The 19,498-nt window shown below is 48.4% G+C and overlaps 2 protein-coding genes across 2 annotated transcripts in view; one reads left to right on the forward strand and one right to left on the reverse strand.

Annotated features, from left to right (window-relative positions):
* Positions 1-2,647: 2,647 nt before the first annotated feature.
* On the reverse strand, positions 2,648-8,088 carry LOC145361698 (histone acetyltransferase p300-like). Its single transcript, XM_080217614.1, has 6 exons — positions 7,972-8,088; positions 6,775-6,841; positions 4,962-5,067; positions 4,463-4,600; positions 3,459-3,580; positions 2,648-2,938 (listed from the first exon to the last, which is right to left on the reverse strand). Exons 2-6 carry the CDS (start codon positions 6,824-6,826, stop codon positions 2,820-2,822), a joined length of 537 nt encoding a protein of 178 aa, XP_080073740.1. The 5' UTR covers positions 6,827-6,841; positions 7,972-8,088; the 3' UTR covers positions 2,648-2,819.
* A 169-nt stretch (positions 8,089-8,257) lies between these two features.
* xpnpep3 (X-prolyl aminopeptidase 3, mitochondrial) overlaps positions 8,258-19,498 on the forward strand; it is a 32,115-nt gene continuing 20,874 nt past the window's right edge. Inside the window, exons 1-4 of the mRNA XM_080217658.1 lie at positions 8,258-8,377; positions 12,943-13,059; positions 14,606-15,013; positions 18,133-18,335. Of these exons, the coding sequence (XP_080073784.1) occupies positions 8,317-8,377; positions 12,943-13,059; positions 14,606-15,013; positions 18,133-18,335 (789 nt within the window). The 5' untranslated portion in view covers positions 8,258-8,316. The remainder of the gene's footprint in view (positions 8,378-12,942; positions 13,060-14,605; positions 15,014-18,132; positions 18,336-19,498) is intronic.

The raw sequence follows: 19,498 nt of genomic DNA on the forward strand, positions 1-19,498 counted from the left end.
TAACCCACACACACCAGCTCACACACCAACTCTCCCAGCTAACCCACACACACCAGCTCACACACTGAGCCCTCCCAGCTAACCCACACACACCAGCTCACGCACCAACCTCTCCCAGCTAACCCACACACACCAGCTCACGCACCAACCTCTCCCAGCTAACCCACACACACCAGCTCACACACCAACCTCTCCCAGCTAACTCACACACACCAGCTCACGCACCACTCTCTCCCAGCGAATCCACACACACACCAGCTCACACACCAACCTCTCCCAGCTAACTCACACACACCAGCTCACACACCAACCTCTCCCAGCTAACCCACACACACACCAGCTCACGCACCAACTCTCCCAGCTAACTCACACACACCAGCTCACACACCAACCTCTCCCAGCTAACCCACACACACACCAGCTCACGCACCAACTCTCCCAGCTAACCCACACACACCAGCTCACACACCAACCTCTCCCAGCTAACCCACACACACACCAGCTCACGCACCAACTCTCCCAGCTAACCCACATACACCAGCTCACGCACCAACTCTCCCAGCTAACCCACACACACACCAGCTCATGCACCGACCCCTCCCAGCTAACTCACACGCACCAGCTCACGCACACACACCAGCTCATGCCCTGACCCCTCCCAGCTAACCCACATACACCAGCTCACGCACCAACTCTCCCAGCTAACCCACACACACACCAGCTCACGCACCAACTCTCCCACCAACTCTCCCAGCTAACCCACACACACACCAGCTCATGCCCTGACCCCTCCCAGCTGTTGTACCTGTTAATTCTCAGACACTTTCGACCAGTTTGCTTACTCCAAGGTTTTACCCCGGTGCCCTGATTTACAAGATGGACAAAGGACAAACACAAGTAAAGGTTCATCAAGTTTATTAATAAATAACTCTATTAACCCTTAGATTACCCACTTAAAACAAAGAGGATACCCCAGATTCAAGTATTCTCCCTGCAAAGATGGTTTGGTTAAACTGCAGGCTTGATTCTCTGAGTCCCTCTGCTCTGTTGTCGCGAAGGTGAATCTCGATGACAGTAGTTTAACCCTTGTACCGGGTGATCCCTATTGTAGCCTATGGCAGCCAGAACTGCTGCCTTCATTTGTGGTAGGGTTCCCCCGGCCACGTTCTGGGGTTCGGGGAGGGCAGTACGGATGACAGGACTTAAAGCAAAATAAGTTTAACCTCTTCAACCTAGTCTAGGCCGTTTACAACACGATGTTGGGTGACCTGGACAAAGGGAGAATGTGGATCCCCAGAGGGTTCAAATACTCCCATTGCTTTAGCTGTGTCAGGGTGTAGGGAGTTACGTAAGCCACATTGTAGTTCTGTCCTTCCTGTTGTTGGGTGGTGACCGGATTCATCGGCACGGGAGCTGGATTAGTGACGGGAGTTATTGGACCAAGGGCTGAGACTGAGTATTCCGGGTTGGTGGCTGGATTACATGGTTCCGTTACCAGGAACGAGGTGGGGGGTCCCCAGTCGGCAGTGACACCAGCTGTTGCGTGATGGCAAACATCCTCTTCTAAATCCCCCCACTCTATCCCTGGGGTCACTCTCCCCTGTTTCAGTGGTGAATGCACACATTACACCCTTTTTTATCGCTAGTTGTGATTTTAAACCTTCAATCCCACGCAGGCATTCGGAGTGGTCTGTTACACGGGCTGTATTTGCTTTTCCTGCTTAGTGCAAAACTTTCTCTGCAGCCTGCAGGTCGCCGCATTTACGTTTAAATTCCTCTACCTGTTACAGCGCAGCGTCTCTCTCTCACTGACAGCACGCTGTGCCTTTTGGTAAGCCTTATCACACTGAGCCTGGAACTGGCTCGTGTGTATCATATTAACGTGATTGCTTTCCTCTCGTGTGCCTACCTCCACTTCCAGTTGTTGTATGCGTGCGGTAACACTCACTAAGTCCTACTTTAGTTGGGTTACCTGGGTGTCTCTGTCCCGTTTAACCCGGATAATCTCCGCTTCTCTACCAAGGAGCTGTTCTAGACAACTAGCTATTGCACTCACCTTCCTAAGCTTGGGAGCCCATTTACCCATTTCCTTATGGGCACAATCCCAACAATTCTCTTCCTCGGATCCCAGATCTGGTTTCAGGGCATCACCCCACTGTACCCATTTGGGTCACTTATGGTTCAAATATAAATGGAGACTGGCCATAATTATTTCCTTTCAGGCTTTGTCACTTGAGTACTAGTAAGGGATCGGGGTAGGGGTCCACTTTTCACTAAATTCCCTCACGTAGATTTTACCCAAATTCCCTTGACTATCCTAGTTCTAACTACACTGTTTGTCTATCTCGTGTTACAGACACTGGGTTTATGGCCCAATTTACCGGTCAAATCTGTATTAGTCCTTCACTCATTTAAGACTGGCCGTCACGTGGGGCAATCTGCCCTCTTAATTCAGGCTGAGACGGAGTGTTGGAGAATACCAGGTTGAAGGTTCTGCTTCAGAGCAACACATCACTTCTTACTGAAGTACTGTCTGGGGTGCCAAATGTTGTACCTGTTCATTCTCAGACACTTTCAATCAGTTTGCTTACTCCAAGGTTTTACCCCGGTGCCCTGACTTGCAAGGTGGACAAAGGACAAACACAAGTAAAGGTTCAACAAATTTATTAATAATAACACTATTAACCCTTAGATTACCCACATAAAACAAAGAGGATATCCCAGATTCAAGTATATTATCTACAAAGATGGTTTGGTTAAACAGCAGGTTTGATTCGCTGAGTCCCTCTGGTCCGTCGTCACGAAGGTGAATCTCGATGCTAGCTTCTCCCTTCCTCCCACACTGGCATCACACCCTGCTTCTGAAGCCTGGTGCGACGCTTCTCCTCCAGTTCCTTCTGAATCTTGTAGATCTTCTCAGCCAGCAGATGGTAGTACTCTGCCTGTATTTTGAAAAAAAATTGAGAAAGTTGATTTTAAAAAAATGAAAGCCCAGTGATGCAAGGTGGAAGAGGTTGTCATTCTGTGTAAAAAAAAATCCAACCGATAGCAAATAGACATGCAAATGAGCAATTCCTTGCTTGCTAGTAATGGGCCCTAATTCTAGGTGGCCCAAACTGTTTCCGTTATTTCTTCAACAACTCCCATTTAAACTGTCCTGTAAATATTGTCATAGCATTGCTACCAATTTGACACTCAATTGGGCTGTCATGTGGTTGAATCAAATGAGTATTCAGCTTGGCTGTGCAATTTTGATAGAATTCTGAAAGGATGAGAGTATCTATTGGTAGTTACTGTGTTATTTAACCTACTTCACCAAACTATGCAGATCATTTTTGATGAATAATTATGCAGCAAGCACATCTCTTCTTACATCTATCTGGTCTCAGTGAAAAGCAAATCAATCCCAACTTATCCCAAGGTCAAATTGTGCCACGACTGAAACATTAAATTTGAACTTGCCCTGCTGTTGGCAGACTCATACATGTCTCCTTCCACCTTTCGTGCGTAAGCCACCAGGTTTTCCATCCGCCTGTCTTTTAATGCTGCTGGGTCAGGTGTTGGGAATATGGCTTGAACTCTGTATAGAGGGAACCAAACGTTACAAAATATTCAATTGTGCAAGAAGCTGAAATGATAAAATGATCTTTGAACTGAACAATTAAAATTACAGCACAAATCTTCAACTCAAAATGGCAGGCACCTTAAAATGGCAGTTCCAAAATCAAAATCAAATGGGCGGCACAGTGTGTTAGCACTGCTGCTTCACAGCTCCAGGGTCCTGGGTTCGATTCTCGGGTCACTGTCTGTCTGGAGTTTGCACATTCTCCTCGTGTCTGCGTGGGTTTCCTCTGGGTACTCCAGTTTCCTCCCACAGTCCAAAGATGTGCTGGTTAGGTTGATTGGCCGTGCTAAGAAGTTGCCCCTTAGTGTCCAGGGATGCGTAGGTTAGAGGGATTAGTGGGTATAATATGTAGGGATATGGGGGTAGGGCCTGGGTGGGGTTGTGTTTGGTGCAGACTCGATGGGCTGAAGGGCCTCTTTCTGCACGGTAGGGTTCTATGATTCTAATATCCTGACATTTACAATTTATTTCATTAAGTTATGCCTATGATCTTTTTGGTCAGATGAATTTATCGAAGTCAGTCATTAAAACATGCAGCAGCATTGCACGTGTTAAGCACAAAGCGTATCTGGGTGCTGGCTGAACACAGGGTTGGGGCTCGGCTGGAATACTCTTCACAATCAGAGAGGTTGCTATGCTGTGGAAGCAAGATACAAAAAGCTGACCTAATTTGAAACTCATCAGGAGGAGAAAACTGGAAATAAAGAAAATAAATGGCTATTTAAGAGAATAATAAAATTGTATACATTAGGTCACAAAAACATCCCAATCACCCCAAGACTAGCATGAACAAATCTAGGACCTCTATCACAAATGCACATACAACCGATCACTCACAGTTTGTGAACAAGGTGATTGCGTAGGTCCTGAGTGACGTCTTCATGCCATAATTTTCGAATGCCAGTACTTGAGGGGGGCGTTGCTGTTGGCACTGCATTGATATTACTGACACTCGTGCCATCACTTAGCATTGGGCTGAAATAATCAGAAGATGGTGTGAGTAACATCATTTGTTGGAAATGTAAATGAGCAAAGCTGCAAAGAACAATCTCTTGGCCCTCATTATTTCCCACTTAAGGTTTGGAATCATTTTGTATTTAACGAGGGAGCACAGATGTGACCACACACTTTTGTATTTCGCTGTCAGGCTATACTAGATGCCTGAACTCCAGCAGAACTACTCAGCTTGGTCACAGGGAAAAAAAGATAATTCACCGTCTGGTTGGCCAGCCACCCTGGCATCCACATTTAGGCTTATATTTTTATGATACTCAGAAAACGGCACAAGAAAAACATGAAACTAGAAATGATAAGGGAGAATGAATCCCAGACTTACTTAGCCAAGGTCATGGATGATATCATAGCATCATGTAGTAAGCTGGACTGCTGGTTGGGGGCCTGCACGCCAACATTACTTCCATTTACACCCATTTGGCTGAAATCTGTAAAACCAAACGGAATCGTTAGAATTCTTAAAACATTCTCAGCTGGTGAATATCTGATTGGATCACAACCACATACTAATCCCCAGCAAAATGGTCATTAACAATCAGCTCTAACAGGATGTAGGGGGGATCTTATAGAGACTTACAAGATAATGAAGGGGCTAGATAGGGTAGAGGTAGAGAGATTCTTTCTGCTTAGAAAGGAAAACCAGAACTAGAGGGCGTGGGCACGGACGGGGCAGTTTGGAACGGAGTTGAGGAGGAACTTCTTCACTCAAAGGGTGGTGAATCTCTGGAATTCTCTGCCCATTGAAGTGGTGGAGGCTACCTCGCTGAATATATTTAAGTCACGGGTAGACAGATTTCTGATAGACAAGGGAATTGAGGGTTATGGGGAGAAAGCGGGAAAGTGGAACTGATCCACTTCAGATCAGCCATGATCTTATTGAATGGCGGGGCAGGCTCGAAGGGCTAGATGGCCTACTCCTGCTCCTATTTCTTATGTTCAAATGAGAAATGCTAAGTTGTTGTGGGCTTTTGATAAGGCTATTATTTGAAAGGAGAGGGATAAAGATTTTGCTTGTTTGATTCAAAAATAACAGAAAATAGTAAAACCAAATCTGTAAAAGGGTGGTTACCCCTAAACTAAAGCCCGAAACGAGTATTTTCCAATCTGTACTGTTCCATCACCGCTGATTGACAGAGATCCATTTATTTAAAAATTGAGACTGTGGCCCTGAAGTAACAAGGTTCACTTCAGCATAATATCACGCACACTTCACAGTAATGTACACCCCCCTTTACAAAATAGATCTGGCTTACTGAGTAATGGCGTGCAAAATCCCCTTTTCACTCGCCCTGCCCTGCAGTTTGTACCAAGGTTCCCAGGAGCACAGTATAATAAAGCACTCCTCATGAAAATCACACATTTTTTCATCATTATTCTTCATTACTTACTAAAAACTTATCTAAAGCATGAAGATCATTTTCCAACTGTGAAGCCAAAAAAAGAAAATCAAAACTACCAGCAGGACTGTACGTGTTGAAACTATAGCTAGATTGTTCCTTTCATCACATTCCCTCAAAGAAAAGCCCACCAACGCTTCTGTATCTCAGAAGACTAAGGAAATTCGGCATGTCAGCTACAACTCTCACCAATTTTTACAGATGCACCATAGAAAGCATTCTTGGTATCTCTCCTGCTCTGCCCAAGCCAACAAGAAACTACAAAAGATAGCCCAATCCATTGACTCTGTCTACACTTCCCGCTGCCTTGGAAAAGGTGTGCTGTAGAGTCCTAGAGTTTGGCGACCGAGGAAGTTTAAGGGTTAAATTAAGGCTAATTTCTACGTAAAATCTAATCTCTCTAATTCAGCAATTGGCTAAAAGTTGCTGTTGCCATTTGGCCCATCAAGTCTGCACTGTCAACAATCCCAGCCAGGGTCCATACCCAGAGGAAACCCACACAGACACGGGGGAGCAACATGCAAACTCCACACAGTGACCCGAGGCCGGAATTGAACCCGGGTCCCTGGCGCTGTGAGGCAGCAGTGCTAACCACTGTGCCACCTAGCTCACAGAATCCAAACGTTGATATAGACCTGTCAGGACAAATGGTCGTAGACTCGCTCTCACTCTCAAGTTCTCCATTTCTGAAGTGTAAGCCCTTCCCTTCGAAAAACTATTTATCCATTTTACACCCACCTTCACTCAACGCATTAATGGCTTCCATTTTCTTCTCATTAGCCTGATCCATCGACTCCTCTGAAACCTAAAGCAGGACAATACGTCAGGTAATGTCAGATTAACACGTTAGTACAGCAAAACCTGCCCTATTATTAAATGGTAACAGTGATGCCCCCTTCCTAATGAAAGGTTACTGACCACCCTTTAACATTATTAGCATACCAGATCAGAGACCCCAAGGTATATTGTGAAGCCAGACTAGAACCCAAACAAGTCTCTATTTTGACCTTAATGTAAGGAAAGGGTGCTTCGCCTTTATCAAACCAAACTTTATTCATCAATATACCTCTAACAAAATGGAACTGTTTAACTCTTAACCGCTGGACAATCTTCAAACGTGAAAAGAAACAAACAATCCATGTCCTGGGGATCTTTTAGTCTAGATTACTAGGCCATTGACATTATCAGTGCGCCACTGTCTCTCCCCCATTAGGGCTTGAGGTCTATGTTCTTCATAGAGTGAAAGACTGACCCTCACAGCTTATTGAGCTGGTGCTTCTCACTTATTGTAATTCAGTTCCAATTAAGCAATATTCCTCCTACAGACTTAAACCCCTCTTTAAATAGTTAGCAAATCCAAGCTTCGGCCCAACTTGTCCATACCGCCTTTTTTTTAAGAAACCACTAAGCTAGTCCCAATTGCCCACATTTGGCCCATATCCCTCCATACCCACGTAACTGTCTATATGCTTTTTAAAAAGACAAAATTGTATCCGCTTCTGTACTACTTCTGGCGGCTTGTTCCAGACACCCTCTGGGTGAAAGTATTGCCCCTCTCCCCTTAAACTTATGCCCTCTAGTTTTAGGCTCTCCTATATATTGATTATCTATATATTGATATCTATCTTGTCTATGCCCCTCATTATTTTACAGACCTCTATAAGATCACTCCTCAGCTTCCTGCGCTCCAGAGAAAGAAGTCCTAGTCTATCCAGCCTCTCCTTATAACTTTGGGAAAAGATGTTGACTGTCGAGCTGACCTCATTATGTTGTAGACCTCTATAAGATCACCCCCTAAACTTCCTGTGCATTCTGGAAAAGGGTAAGGTCTAATCTGAAGAGCCTGGGCCCATTCAGGGCTGGGAAGGCATGGAGATCACCTGGGTCAGCTCAACTAGTGCTGAGTGTAAAACATGACTTCATGTGAAGGTGTACCTTGGGCGACTCTGGACATCTGGGGTGTTCTGGATGAAGTTTGGGAGGTGGGGGGAGGGGGTGGAAGCCAGGAGCCGCCGGCCTGGGATAGTTTTTATTTTACTAACCGGCGGTGCCTGGGCCACCCCCGGAAGGGGGGTCACGGCAGCTGACCCGGCGGGGTGGCCAATGGGGCTCGAGGATGGGTGAGGGTGGACGGCCAATCAGCGCGCGGTGACGTCATGGGGGCGCGACGAGCATTGGGAAAGGCCCCCCCGCGGGAGGGAGGCAGGCAGGCAGGCAGGCAGCTCCTTGGGCGCAGCTTGATGATGCTGCTGTGTCCATAATGGTATCTGCTAGTTCACCATGTTCACTAAAACCACTCTCACAATCAGCAGCTCAACTGTAAAGAAGCTCAGGATTCAAGGTCAGACAATCCAGCTTGTTTAGTTCATGATTCACTAGTGTCACAAGTAGGCTGACATTAACACTGCAATGAAGAAGGGTGGTCAACACTGCACATGTTTCAATCAGGTCACCTCTCCTCCTGCTGGACTCTTAAGGAGTGCAGACCCAACACACACACAGTGGTCAGCACTGCTGCCTCTTGGGCCAGGGACCCGGGTTCAATTCCTGGCTTGGGTCACTGTAAGGAGTCTCCCAACACCAGGTCAAAGTCCAACAGGTTTATTTGGTAGCAAAAGCCACTAGCTTTTGGAGCGCTGTCCTTTCGTCAGGTGAGTGGAGAGTTCTGATGGCAAACAGAGGATGTAAAGACACACACTCAAGTTTATAGTCTGTGTGTTTACTATCTGTGTGGAGTCTGCACACTCTCCCCGTGTCTGTGTGGGTTCTCTCTGGGTGCTGCAGTTTCATCCCACAATCCAAAAATGTGCAGGATAGGTTGATTGACCATGCTAAATTGACCCTAGTATTAGGGGAATTAGCAGGGTGGGGTTATGGGCATAGGGACTCAGTGGTCAGTACAGACTCGATGGGCTGAATGGCCTCCTTCTGTATGGTAGCTATTCTATGAAACCCGTTTAATCTTGGGTAAACGCAGTAAGAAGTCTCTCAACACCAGGTTAAAGTCCAACAGGTTTATTTGGAGTCACAAGCTTTCAGAGGACTGCTCCTTCCTTTGGAGCACACTCCGAAAGCTAGTGGCTTGGGCTACCAAATAAACCTGTTGGACTTTAACCTGGTGTTGTGTGACTTCTTACTGTGTTTATAATCCCAGTCAAATGCCGGCATCTCCATATCATAATCCTGAGTGGCACAGCGCCAGGGACCCAGGTTCAATTCCTGGCTTGGGTCACTGTCTGTGTGTTCCCCCAGTGTCTGCGTGGGTTTCCTCCGGGTGTTCTAGTTTCAAGAACTTCCATAGGAGTAGGCCATCTGGCCCCTCGAGCCTGCTCCGCCATTCAATAAGAACACTGCTGATGTTTTTGTGGACTTAGTGCCACTTACCCACCTGCTCACCATTACTCTTAGTTTTCTCCCGCAGTCTGAAAGACGTGCTGGTTAGCTGCATTGGCCGTGCTAAATTCTCCCTCAGTGTACCCGATCAGGTGCCGGAGTGTGGCGACTAGGAGATTTTCACAGTAACTTCATTGCAGTGTTAATGTCAGCCTTACTTGTGGCACTGATAAAAAAGTGAAGAGGAATCGGGGCGGGAGAGTGCTGGTCACCATTACAAAGACTCTTCCAATGCAATATCTGTGGAGCTACTGGATTAAGAATTTTTGAACTCCAGGTAGAGTGGGGGAGAGGGGGAATTTAGCACGGCCAATACACCCAACCAATATGTCGAAAAAAATAGTTTGTTTATTTATCAGCAGTAGGCTTACAGTAACACTGCAATGAAGTTACTGTGAAAATCCCCCCAGTCACCACACTCCGGCGCCTGTTCGGGTTACACTGAGGGAGAATTCACCTAACTGCACATCTTTTGAATGTGGGAGGAAGCCATAGCACCTGGAGGAAACCCACGCAGACATGGGGAGAACGTGCAGACTCCACACAGACAGTGACCCAAGCCAGGAATCGAACCCTGGCCTCTGGCGCTGTGAGGTAGCAGTGCTAACCACCTTGCAGGAAACCACAGGACCTGGAGGAAAGCCACACAGACACAGGGAGAACGTGCAGACTCCACACACATAGTGAGCGAAGCCAGGAATTGGGCTGGGAGATACGCTGGCCGCCGTCACAAAGACGCTTCCAATGTCATGTCTTGGAAGTTTTTGTCCCCCAACCCTGCAAATAGGGGGTGAGAACAGGGATTCAACAGGAATTAAAACCGGAGAGGAGAAAGATTTACAAGGTGCCACAGTGGTTAGCCACAGCTACCTCACAGCGCCAGGGGCTCTGGTTCCATTCCCACTCTAGGTAACTGGGTGGTAGAGGTTGGGATAATTACTACATTTGGACAGGAACATGGATAGGAGGGATATGGGCCAAACACAGGCAAATGGGACTGGTTCAAACCTGTTCAGCATGAATGAGTTGGGCCGAAGGGCCTGTTCCCGTGCTGTATATCTCTGACTCTAAAATCCTAGGAAATCCCAGAAGGTCTGGCAGCATCTACGCAAAGAGGAAGTTAATGTTTCGGGTCCACCTTCTTCGAGAAAGTGCATAGGAGATTTATGAGCATTGAAAGAAACTATATTTGGCCTTTAGCGTCTCTCTCTTGGGTTCACCTCTGCCAGGCAACTGAAGAAGCTCCTTTTGTAAAAGGACAGAAAATGTTGGAGATAATTAGTATCTGCAACACGGGAATAGTAGTTAATGTTTCAGATTGACAGTTCTTTGTCAGGCCAAGGGATCGTTTGGACTTGGGTTTGTGATTGTGAGCATCAGATCTTCTCTCTGGCTTCACCATCACCGGAGATTCACTTTATTATTCGCTCCAGGGTCCTATATATAAAAAAAATCTAGCACAGAACAATCGTGTTTTTTTTTTCATTCACCATTCTGTCACGGGATGTGAGTGCCGCTGACCTGGCCAACGTTTGTCACCCAGCACTAATGACCCTTGAACTGAGTGTCTCTCTCGGCCATTTCAGAAGTCCATAAAGAGGCAGCCAGATTGCTGTGGGTCACGTGTAGGCCAGGCCGGGTAAGGACAGCGGATTTCCTTCCCTAAAGGGCTTTGGGACAGTGGAGCTGTTGGGAGTTCTTGTTCGAAAATGGCAGCTCGACGACGAGAGAGGCCAAATGGCCGTACACAGGGGTTGCTGCAGCCTCAACGTTCTGTAGAATCCAGAGTCTTGAGTGAAATAGCAGCAGATTTCTTATAAAGCATCACCTGCTGGAATGCCACAGTGACGTTGCTGCCTCACAGCGCCAGGGGCAAGGGTTCGATTCCGGCCTCGGGTCACTGTCCGTGAGGAGTTTGCACGTTCTCCCCATGTCTGCGTGGGTTCCCTCTGGGTGCTCCAATTTCCTCCCACGTACCAAAGATGTGCAGGTTGGATGGATTGGCCGTGCTAAATTGCCTCTTAGTATCAGATAGATTAACAATCTTTTTTAAGTTTATTTCTTCATGTCACAAGTAAGGTTTACATTAACACTGCAGTGACGTCATTGTGAAAATCTCCTAGTCGCCGCACTCTGGTGCCTGTTCGGGTACACTGAGGGAGAATTTAGCGCAGCCAGTGCACCCTAACCAGCATGTGGGTAAATATGTGGGGCAATAGGTCGGGGGCCTGGGTGGGATAGTTTTCGGTGCAGGCTGGATCGGCCAAATGGCACTGTAAGGATTCTCTGATCTGGTTCTTGTATGAAAAGTTCTTAGGATAAATTGTTGGGAGGTGATTAGCTGGCAAGTGCCAAAAGTACAGTGCCACTGATCAATTTCAACTACAGTATCTGGTGATTATTGCGTATTCCTCATTCCCAGTTACTGCTGCACCCCACGTGGTACAGGTAGTCCCACAATATTGTTAAGGAGGGAGTTCAGGGATTGTGTCCCAGTGACGACGCTGGTATATTCCGAGATATTCAATGGTGATTGCCACGGTGGCACTCTGTATGTGTCACTTGGAGGTTTTGGAAGTGCAGATTGAATCAGCATTTTCTGGGGGCGTGCCAGCCGCAAGGGGAAGATTTCCCGAACGTTCCGTAAAGAGATCCGTGGCTTAAAAAGGAAGTGCTGGAAAAACTCGGCGGGTCTGGCAGCATCAGTGGAGAGAGAATCAGAGTTAACGTTTCAAGTCCAATACGACTGTTCTCCGGCACTAGATACTGAAATTGATCAGTGGCACTGTACTTTTGGCACTCTCCTTTTGGGGCAGGTCAGTAACCTCTGCTTTTATTAGATTTGATGTGGAGATGCCGGTGTTGGACTGGGTGGGGTGGACGCAGTAAGAAGCCTCTCAACGCCAGGTTAAAGTCCAACAGGTTTATTTGGTAGCACGAGCTTTTGGAGTGCTGCTGCTGCGTCAGCTTCACTTTCAGGTGTAACCTGGTGTTCTGAGACTACTTACTGTATTAGATTTGGATAATATATCATTACCAGTTCCTTCACTGCTGTATATTGTTGTTGAACCAAAAACATTAAGGAGGTTTTAAAGGATTACAGACAGGTTTAACCGTTAATCTGTTCACAAAAGGCGTGGAAATAGAATTGTTAAGCTTTTCATTGTTTTAATTCTGCCTTATGTCAGCGCAGTGGAGGGCGGCTCAGTGGTTAGCACTGCTGCTTCACAGCGCCAGGGACCTGGGTTCGATTCCCAGCTTCGGCCACTGTCTGTGGAGTTTGCACATTCTCCTCGTGTCTGCATGGGTTTCCTCCGGCTTCCTCCCACAGTCTGAAAGACGTGCTGGTTAGGTGAATTGACCCGAACAGGCGCCGGAGTGTGGCGACTAGGGGAATTTCACAGTAACTTCATTGCGGTGTTAATGAAATATTACTTGTGACTAAGAAGTATTAATAAATGTGTCCTCTGGTGGCGGTGGAATTAATGCTCCTCTGTACTTTCCATTCTTCAGGATATGCAAACCACTTCCACAAGAAATTTTCCATAATATCTTCTGGGCAGAAGGATGTGCCGCCTCGCTACCTCGGGCAGCCAAGCCCCTTCACACACCCCCACCTCCTTAAAACAGGTATGGAGTTACATGAATGTGTACTTGTCTTGACTGGCAGGCTCCAAATCTCAGCAACCCAGTTCAGAATGTTTTTGAGAGAGTTGCCCCTTTGAGTGATCGTGGGTGGCACAGTGGTTAGCACTGCTGCCTCACAGCGTCAGGGACCTGGGTTCGATTCCCGGCTTGGGTCATTGTCTGTGCAGATGCTGCACGTTCTCCCCGTGTCTGTGTGGGTTTCCTCCCACACTCCAAAGATGTGCAGGTTAGGCGGATTAGTCATGCTAAATTAACCATAGTTTCAGGGGGATTAGCAGGGTTAAAATGAGGGGTTGCGGGAGTAGGGCCTGGGTGGGACTGTGGTCAGTGCAGACTCGATGGGTCGAGTGTACCCCTTCTGCACTGCGGGGATTCTATGATGTATAAGTTATTAAATGCAGCAGTGTTATTCATCTCAACTACACCTTGTTTATATCGGGTTTGGATCAGTCAGAACATCTGCTCAGTGGAATGAAACGTGATTAAATCCAGGAATGCGGAATGACACTGGAAAGCCAGCACGTGGGAGAAAAGTGGTCAAACTTTCTTCCGTCTCTCACCACCTTGGCAATTCCCCAATGCTGTGCTTTTTAAAAATTCATTTGTGGGGCAGCATTTGTTATCCATCCCTCATTGCCCCTTGAACTGAGGGTCTCGCTCGGCCAGTTCAGAGGGCATTTGAGAGTCAACCACATTGCTGTGGCTCTGGGGTCACATGTAGGCCAGACCGGGTAATGACGGCAGATTTCCCTCCCTAAAGGGACATTACAGACCCAGATGGGTTTTTCCGACAATCGATATCAGTAGATTCTTAATTCCAAATATTTTTTATTGAATTCAAATTCCAGCAGCTGCCGTGGCAGGATTCGAACCCGGGTCCCCAGAACATTAGCTGAGTTTCTGGATTAATAGTCTAGCAATAATATCACGAGGCCATCGCCTCCCCTTGCTGAGCGCACCAAGGAGCTGTGATATTTGCGTAAGATGTGCATGTTATTGATGTTTTTCTCTTCTAATCCACAGGTGATTCGGTCCGCCTTGTTGTCCAACAAGGGGCGTACACGCGGTGAATCGTACGAGGGCTGCTCTTGGATGTTTCGAGAGTAGCCTAGTGCTTCACATCATTAGTGTACGCTTAAACTGGACCAGATGCTGGGCAACACGACAGCTCAGTGACTATCACTGTTTGCTGTGCAGACACATGGATTTGGGCCGGTGTCTGTGGGAGTTTGCGCATTCTCCCCGTGCTTGCGTGGGTTTTCTCCGGGTTCTCCGGTTTCCTCCCACACCCCAAAGATGTGCTCTTAGGCTGATTGGTGTAACAAGTTGTCCCTAAATTAGTCTCCCCTCAATCTGGATTCCAATGTGGAGTGCCATAGGCGTAGACAAGGGTCACGGGTGGAAGAGGGGACTCACAATGTTGAAATGGCGGCGCGGGATTGTTGGGCCGAAGGGCCTGTTTCCCGGGCTGTGTTGTTCTTTGTTCTTTATTTCGGAGAGGGTGACTGTATTTCTGCATCATTTACAGGCGAGGTGACCCCCAGGCTGTCACAGGTGGAATACGCCTTGCGTCGACACAAGCTGATGAGTCTGATCCACAAAGAAGCCGGGATGCTGGGGGCCTCGGACCACGCCGTCGTCCTGCTCTCCCACCCCACTTACTACATGACCAACGATATCCCCTTTCCCTTCCACCAGAACACCAACTTCCTTTACCTGTGCGGCTTCCAGGAGCCCGACAGCGTCCTGCTGCTCCACAGTATTCCCGGGGAGCGGCTGCCTTCTCACAAGGCTGTCTTGTTTGTGCCCAGGAGGAACCAGAAGCGAGAGCTGTGGGATGGCCCGTGCTCGGGGGTGGACGGCGCAGTTGCCCTGACGGGGGTGGACGAGGCCTACGCAACCGCAGAGTTTGGGCAGTACTTGCGGAGGTTTAAAGGTCAGTGGCGTCTGATGTCCCTTGGTGTGGGGACAGGGGTGGCGTCTCAGCACGGTCTCAGAATTGTTCCCACAGAGGGGTTGGAAAGGCCAGACCAGGGTCTTCACTCAGAGGCGTTACTTCACTCGGGGAGGCACAGTGGTCAGTGCTGCTGCCTTACCGTGCCAGGGACCCGGGTTCGATCCCCAGCTTGGGTCATAGAATGAAGAATGAGGCCATTTGGCCCATCGAGCCTGCACCAACAGCAATCCCACCCAGGCCCTATCCCCTTAACACCACATATTTACCCTGCTAGCCCTCCTGACACTCGGGCAATTTAGCATGGCCAATCAACCTAACCTGCATACCTTTGGACTGTGGGAGGAAACCGGAGGAAACCCACGCAGACATGGGGAGAATGTGCAGACTCCGCACAGGCAGTGATCCAAAGTCAGAATTGAACTAACACTGCAATGAAGTTACTGTGAAAACCCCCTAATAGCCACACTCCGGCACCTTTTTGGCTCAATCCATCCTAACCACGTCTTTCGGACTGTGGGAGGAAACTGGAGCACCCAGAGGAAACCCACGCAGACACGGGGAGAATGTGCAAACTCCACACAGACACTGAGCCGAGGCTGGGAACTGAACCCAGGTCCCTCAGTGCTCTGGCCGATGAAGGCAAGTGTGCCAAACGCTAAGTTACCCCTTAGTGTCAGGGGGATTAGCATGGTAAAGACGTGCAATTACAGGGTAGGGCCTGGGTGGGATTGTCGTTGGTGCAGACGCGATGGGCTGAATGGTCTCCTTCTGCACTGTAGTGATTCTATAATTCTATGAAACCTTTCTAAATCAATGGTTAGACCCCAGCTGGGGGATTTGTCCAATTCTGGGATATCAGGTGCGTTGGTCATGCTAAATTCTCCCTCAGTGTACCTGGTGAGGCGCCAGAGTGTGGCAAATAGAGGAGTTTCACAGTAACTTCATTGAGGTGTTAATATAAACCTAGTTGTGACTAATAAATAAATAAAGTTAAGCGGAAATTTGATGGAACTATCCAAAGTTATATGGGATTTCGCTAGAATAGAGAGGGAGAGGGGCTTTGAGGGAGCAGGGAGGGAGAGGGGCTTTGAGGGAGCAGGGAGGGAGAGGGGCTTTGACAGGAGAGAGAGGGAGAGGGGCTTTGACAGGAGAGAGAGGGAGAGGGGCTTTGACAGGAGAGAGAGGGAGAGGGGCTTTGACAGGAGAGAGAGGGAGAGGGGCTTTGAGGGAGCAGGGAGGGAGAGGGGCTTTGACAGGAGAGAGAGGGAGAGGGGCTTTGAGGGAGTAGGGAGGGAGAGGGGCTTTGAGGGAGCAGGGAGGGAGAGGGGCTTTGACAGGAGAGAGAGGGAGAGGGGCTTTGACAGGAGAGAGAGGGAGAGGGGCTTTGAGGGAGCAGGGAGGGAGAGGGGCTTTGACAGGAGAGAGAGGGAGAGGGGCTTTGACAGGAGAGAGAGGGAGAGGGGCTTTGACAGGAGAGAGAGGGAGAGGGGCTTTGACAGGAGAGAGAGGGAGAGGGGCTTTGAGGGAGCAGGGAGGGAGAGGGGCTTTGACAGGAGAGAGAGGGAGAGGGGCTTTGAGGGAGTAGGGAGGGAGAGGGGCTTTGAGGGAGCAGGGAGGGAGAGGGGCTTTGACAGGAGAGAGAGGGAGAGGGGCTTTGACAGGAGAGAGAGGGAGAGGGGCTTTGAGGGAGCAGGGAGGGAGAGGGGCTTTGACAGGAGAGAGAGGGAGAGGGGCTTTGACAGGAGAGAGAGGGAGAGGGGCTTTGAGGGAGCAGGGAGGGAGAGGGGCTTTGACAGGAGAGAGAGGGAGAGGGGCTTTGAGGGAGCAGGGAGGGAGAGGGGCTTTGACAGGAGAGAGAGGGAGAGGGGCTTTGAGGGAGTAGGGAGGGAGAAGCTGATTCCATTAGCAAGTGAGTTAATTCCTGAAGCAGGAAGCTTTCAGATAGTTGACCTAGATTGCCGTGGGCAAAGCGGGGATACACCGACTGTGCTGCCCTAAAAGGGTGCGGGAAGCGGATTCAATAGTGACAAGGGAATTGGATAAATACTTAATGGGAAACAGTTATGGGGAAAGAGCAGGTTAGCCAGACTAGTTGCCTCGCTGTTTCATTGAGCCAACACAGCCACGATGGGCCGAATGGCCTTTACTCGGTTCTGTTTGATTGTGTTCCACCTGTATCCCCGTGCACCACTGAGAGAGAGCATTCGGATGTACCGCATCCCCCTCAACAAGGCGAGAATGGGGCCTCCGGAGTTGAGGGGGTTGAGCTATGAGGAGAGGCTGAAGAAACTAGGCTTGTACTCGTTAGAGTTTAGAAGAATGAGGGGAGATCTCATTGAGACGTATAAGATGATGAATGGGATGGATAGGATAGAGGTGGAGAGACTCTTCCCGCTCAAAAAAGACAGTAGGACTAGGGGGCACAGCCTCAAGATAAAGGGGGGGCGGTTTAGAACGGAGTTGAGGAGGAACTTCTTCACTCAAAGGGTGGTGAATCTCTGGAATTCTCTGCCCGTTGAAGTGGTGGAGGCTGCCTCGCTAAATATTTTTAAGACGCGGGTTGATGGGTTCTTGATAAGAGAGGGGATTAAGGGTTATGGGGAGAGGGCGGGAATGTGGAACTGAGCCACGACAGATCAGCCATGATCTTATTGAATGGCGGGGCAGGCTCGAAGGGCTGGATGGCCTACTCCTGCTCCTATTTCTTATGTTCTTACATTCTTACTCCCCCTGCAGCAGAGGAGATAAGCAGCTGCAATCCTGCATGGAGAGGGTTCAATCCCTGTGTGGTAGGGTGACTGTGGGAAGATTACAGGGAAATGTACAAATATACACTGAACTGACCAACAGGGTAGCAACTCCAGGCAGAGGTAAGATGCACTGCCTAATGCCCCAGATTGCAGTCATGTTTCTTTTTGAGTTGAAGAAATCCTTCCTCTGATCAAGCTTTGGTTCTAATATCCCAGTAATGGAGGTATTAACTCAGTGCCACATGTTGTTTTGATAATGCTCGTGTCTCGGGCGTTATTTAGATGAAAGTTTCTGTAGAGTATTGACCGAGGAATTGCCCCTGCCTCTCCTTTCTGTTTCTCAACTAGATGAAGGGTGCACTTTGTGGTACGACACTGGGCCAGTGGTTCACCCAGGGTTACACGCAGAATACATGCAGCCCCTCGTAGATATCAAAGCCCAGAGCAGCAACACCGTCCAGCCAGTTCGCAGACACATCCACCATCTACGACTCATCAAGTCGGACGCGGAGATTGGGCTTATAAAGACAGCTGCAAAGATCACCTCGGAGGTAGGTTATAACGGTGGGGAGCGAGAGTTACAGGAATGGCATTCCTGTTGATGAGAGGGTTCACTGTTCCCACTTGGAGAGGACTCCAGAATTACAGCCACAAATATAAGGTCATACAGTGGTCACAGCACAGGAGGAGGCCATTGGTCTGTTGTGTCCATACTGGACAAGAGCAACTCACCCAGTCTCACTCATCCATCTTATCTCCCGTATTCTTGCAAATGTTTATCTTCTGTTAGTTACCCGATTGTCTTTTGAAGGTTTCTATTGAACCTGCCTCCTCTGGCGATGCCAGATCCTAACCCCTCACCGTGCGAGAAAGTTCTCCTCGTGCTGCTTTTGCCAGTTGCAGTAAATCTCTGTCCTCTGCTACCTAATCAAAGGACAAAGAACAGCACAGGAAACAGGCCCTTCGGCCCTCCAAGTCTGTGCCACTCAGTGGTCCAACCAGACCACTCGTTTGTATCCCTCCATTCCCAGTCTGCTCGTGTGACTATCCAGGTAAGTCTTAAACGATCCCGGCGGAGATTGGGCTTATGAAGACGGCTGCAACGATTACAATCCTCCTGCGAATGGGAGCAGGGTCTCCTTATCTACTCTTGTCCAGACCCCTCATAATCTTGAACACTGATACCAAACCTCCTCTCCACCTTTCCCTAAATTATAGGATGCTGGCTGAGACAAGACCTCTTGCTCATTCCTAACTGCCTTCCATTTCAGAGGGGCACTTGAGAATCAGCCATATAGAGTCACAGAGGTTTACAGCGTGGAAAGAGGCCCTTCGGCCCAACTTGTCCATGCTGTCCTTTTTTTAAACCTCTAAACTAGTCCCACTTGCGTGCATTTGGCCCATATCCTTCTATACCCATCCTACCCATGTAACTGTAATTGCTATGGTTCTGGAGTCACACATGGGCCAGACCAGGTAAGGATGGCAGATTAAGATGTTAGTGAACCAGATGGGCTTTTACGCCAATCATCAATAGGGGTTAGTAAAGACCATTAGAGTACGTGAGACTGGAGGCAATATACTGACATTATTTAAGCATTGGTTAACAGGCATGTCAGAGGTGTTGTTGACTTTAGGGTTTTCCAAACAACAATCCTACTCAGACATAAAAGCAAAATGCTGAGGATGCTGGGGAATCTGAAACAAAACCAGA

This window comes from Carcharhinus amblyrhynchos, chromosome 35, assembly GCF_965287045.1.
Source record: "Carcharhinus amblyrhynchos chromosome 35, sCarAmb.v2.hapA, whole genome shotgun sequence".
In the NCBI taxonomy this organism is placed as follows: domain Eukaryota; kingdom Metazoa; phylum Chordata; class Chondrichthyes; order Carcharhiniformes; family Carcharhinidae; genus Carcharhinus; species Carcharhinus amblyrhynchos.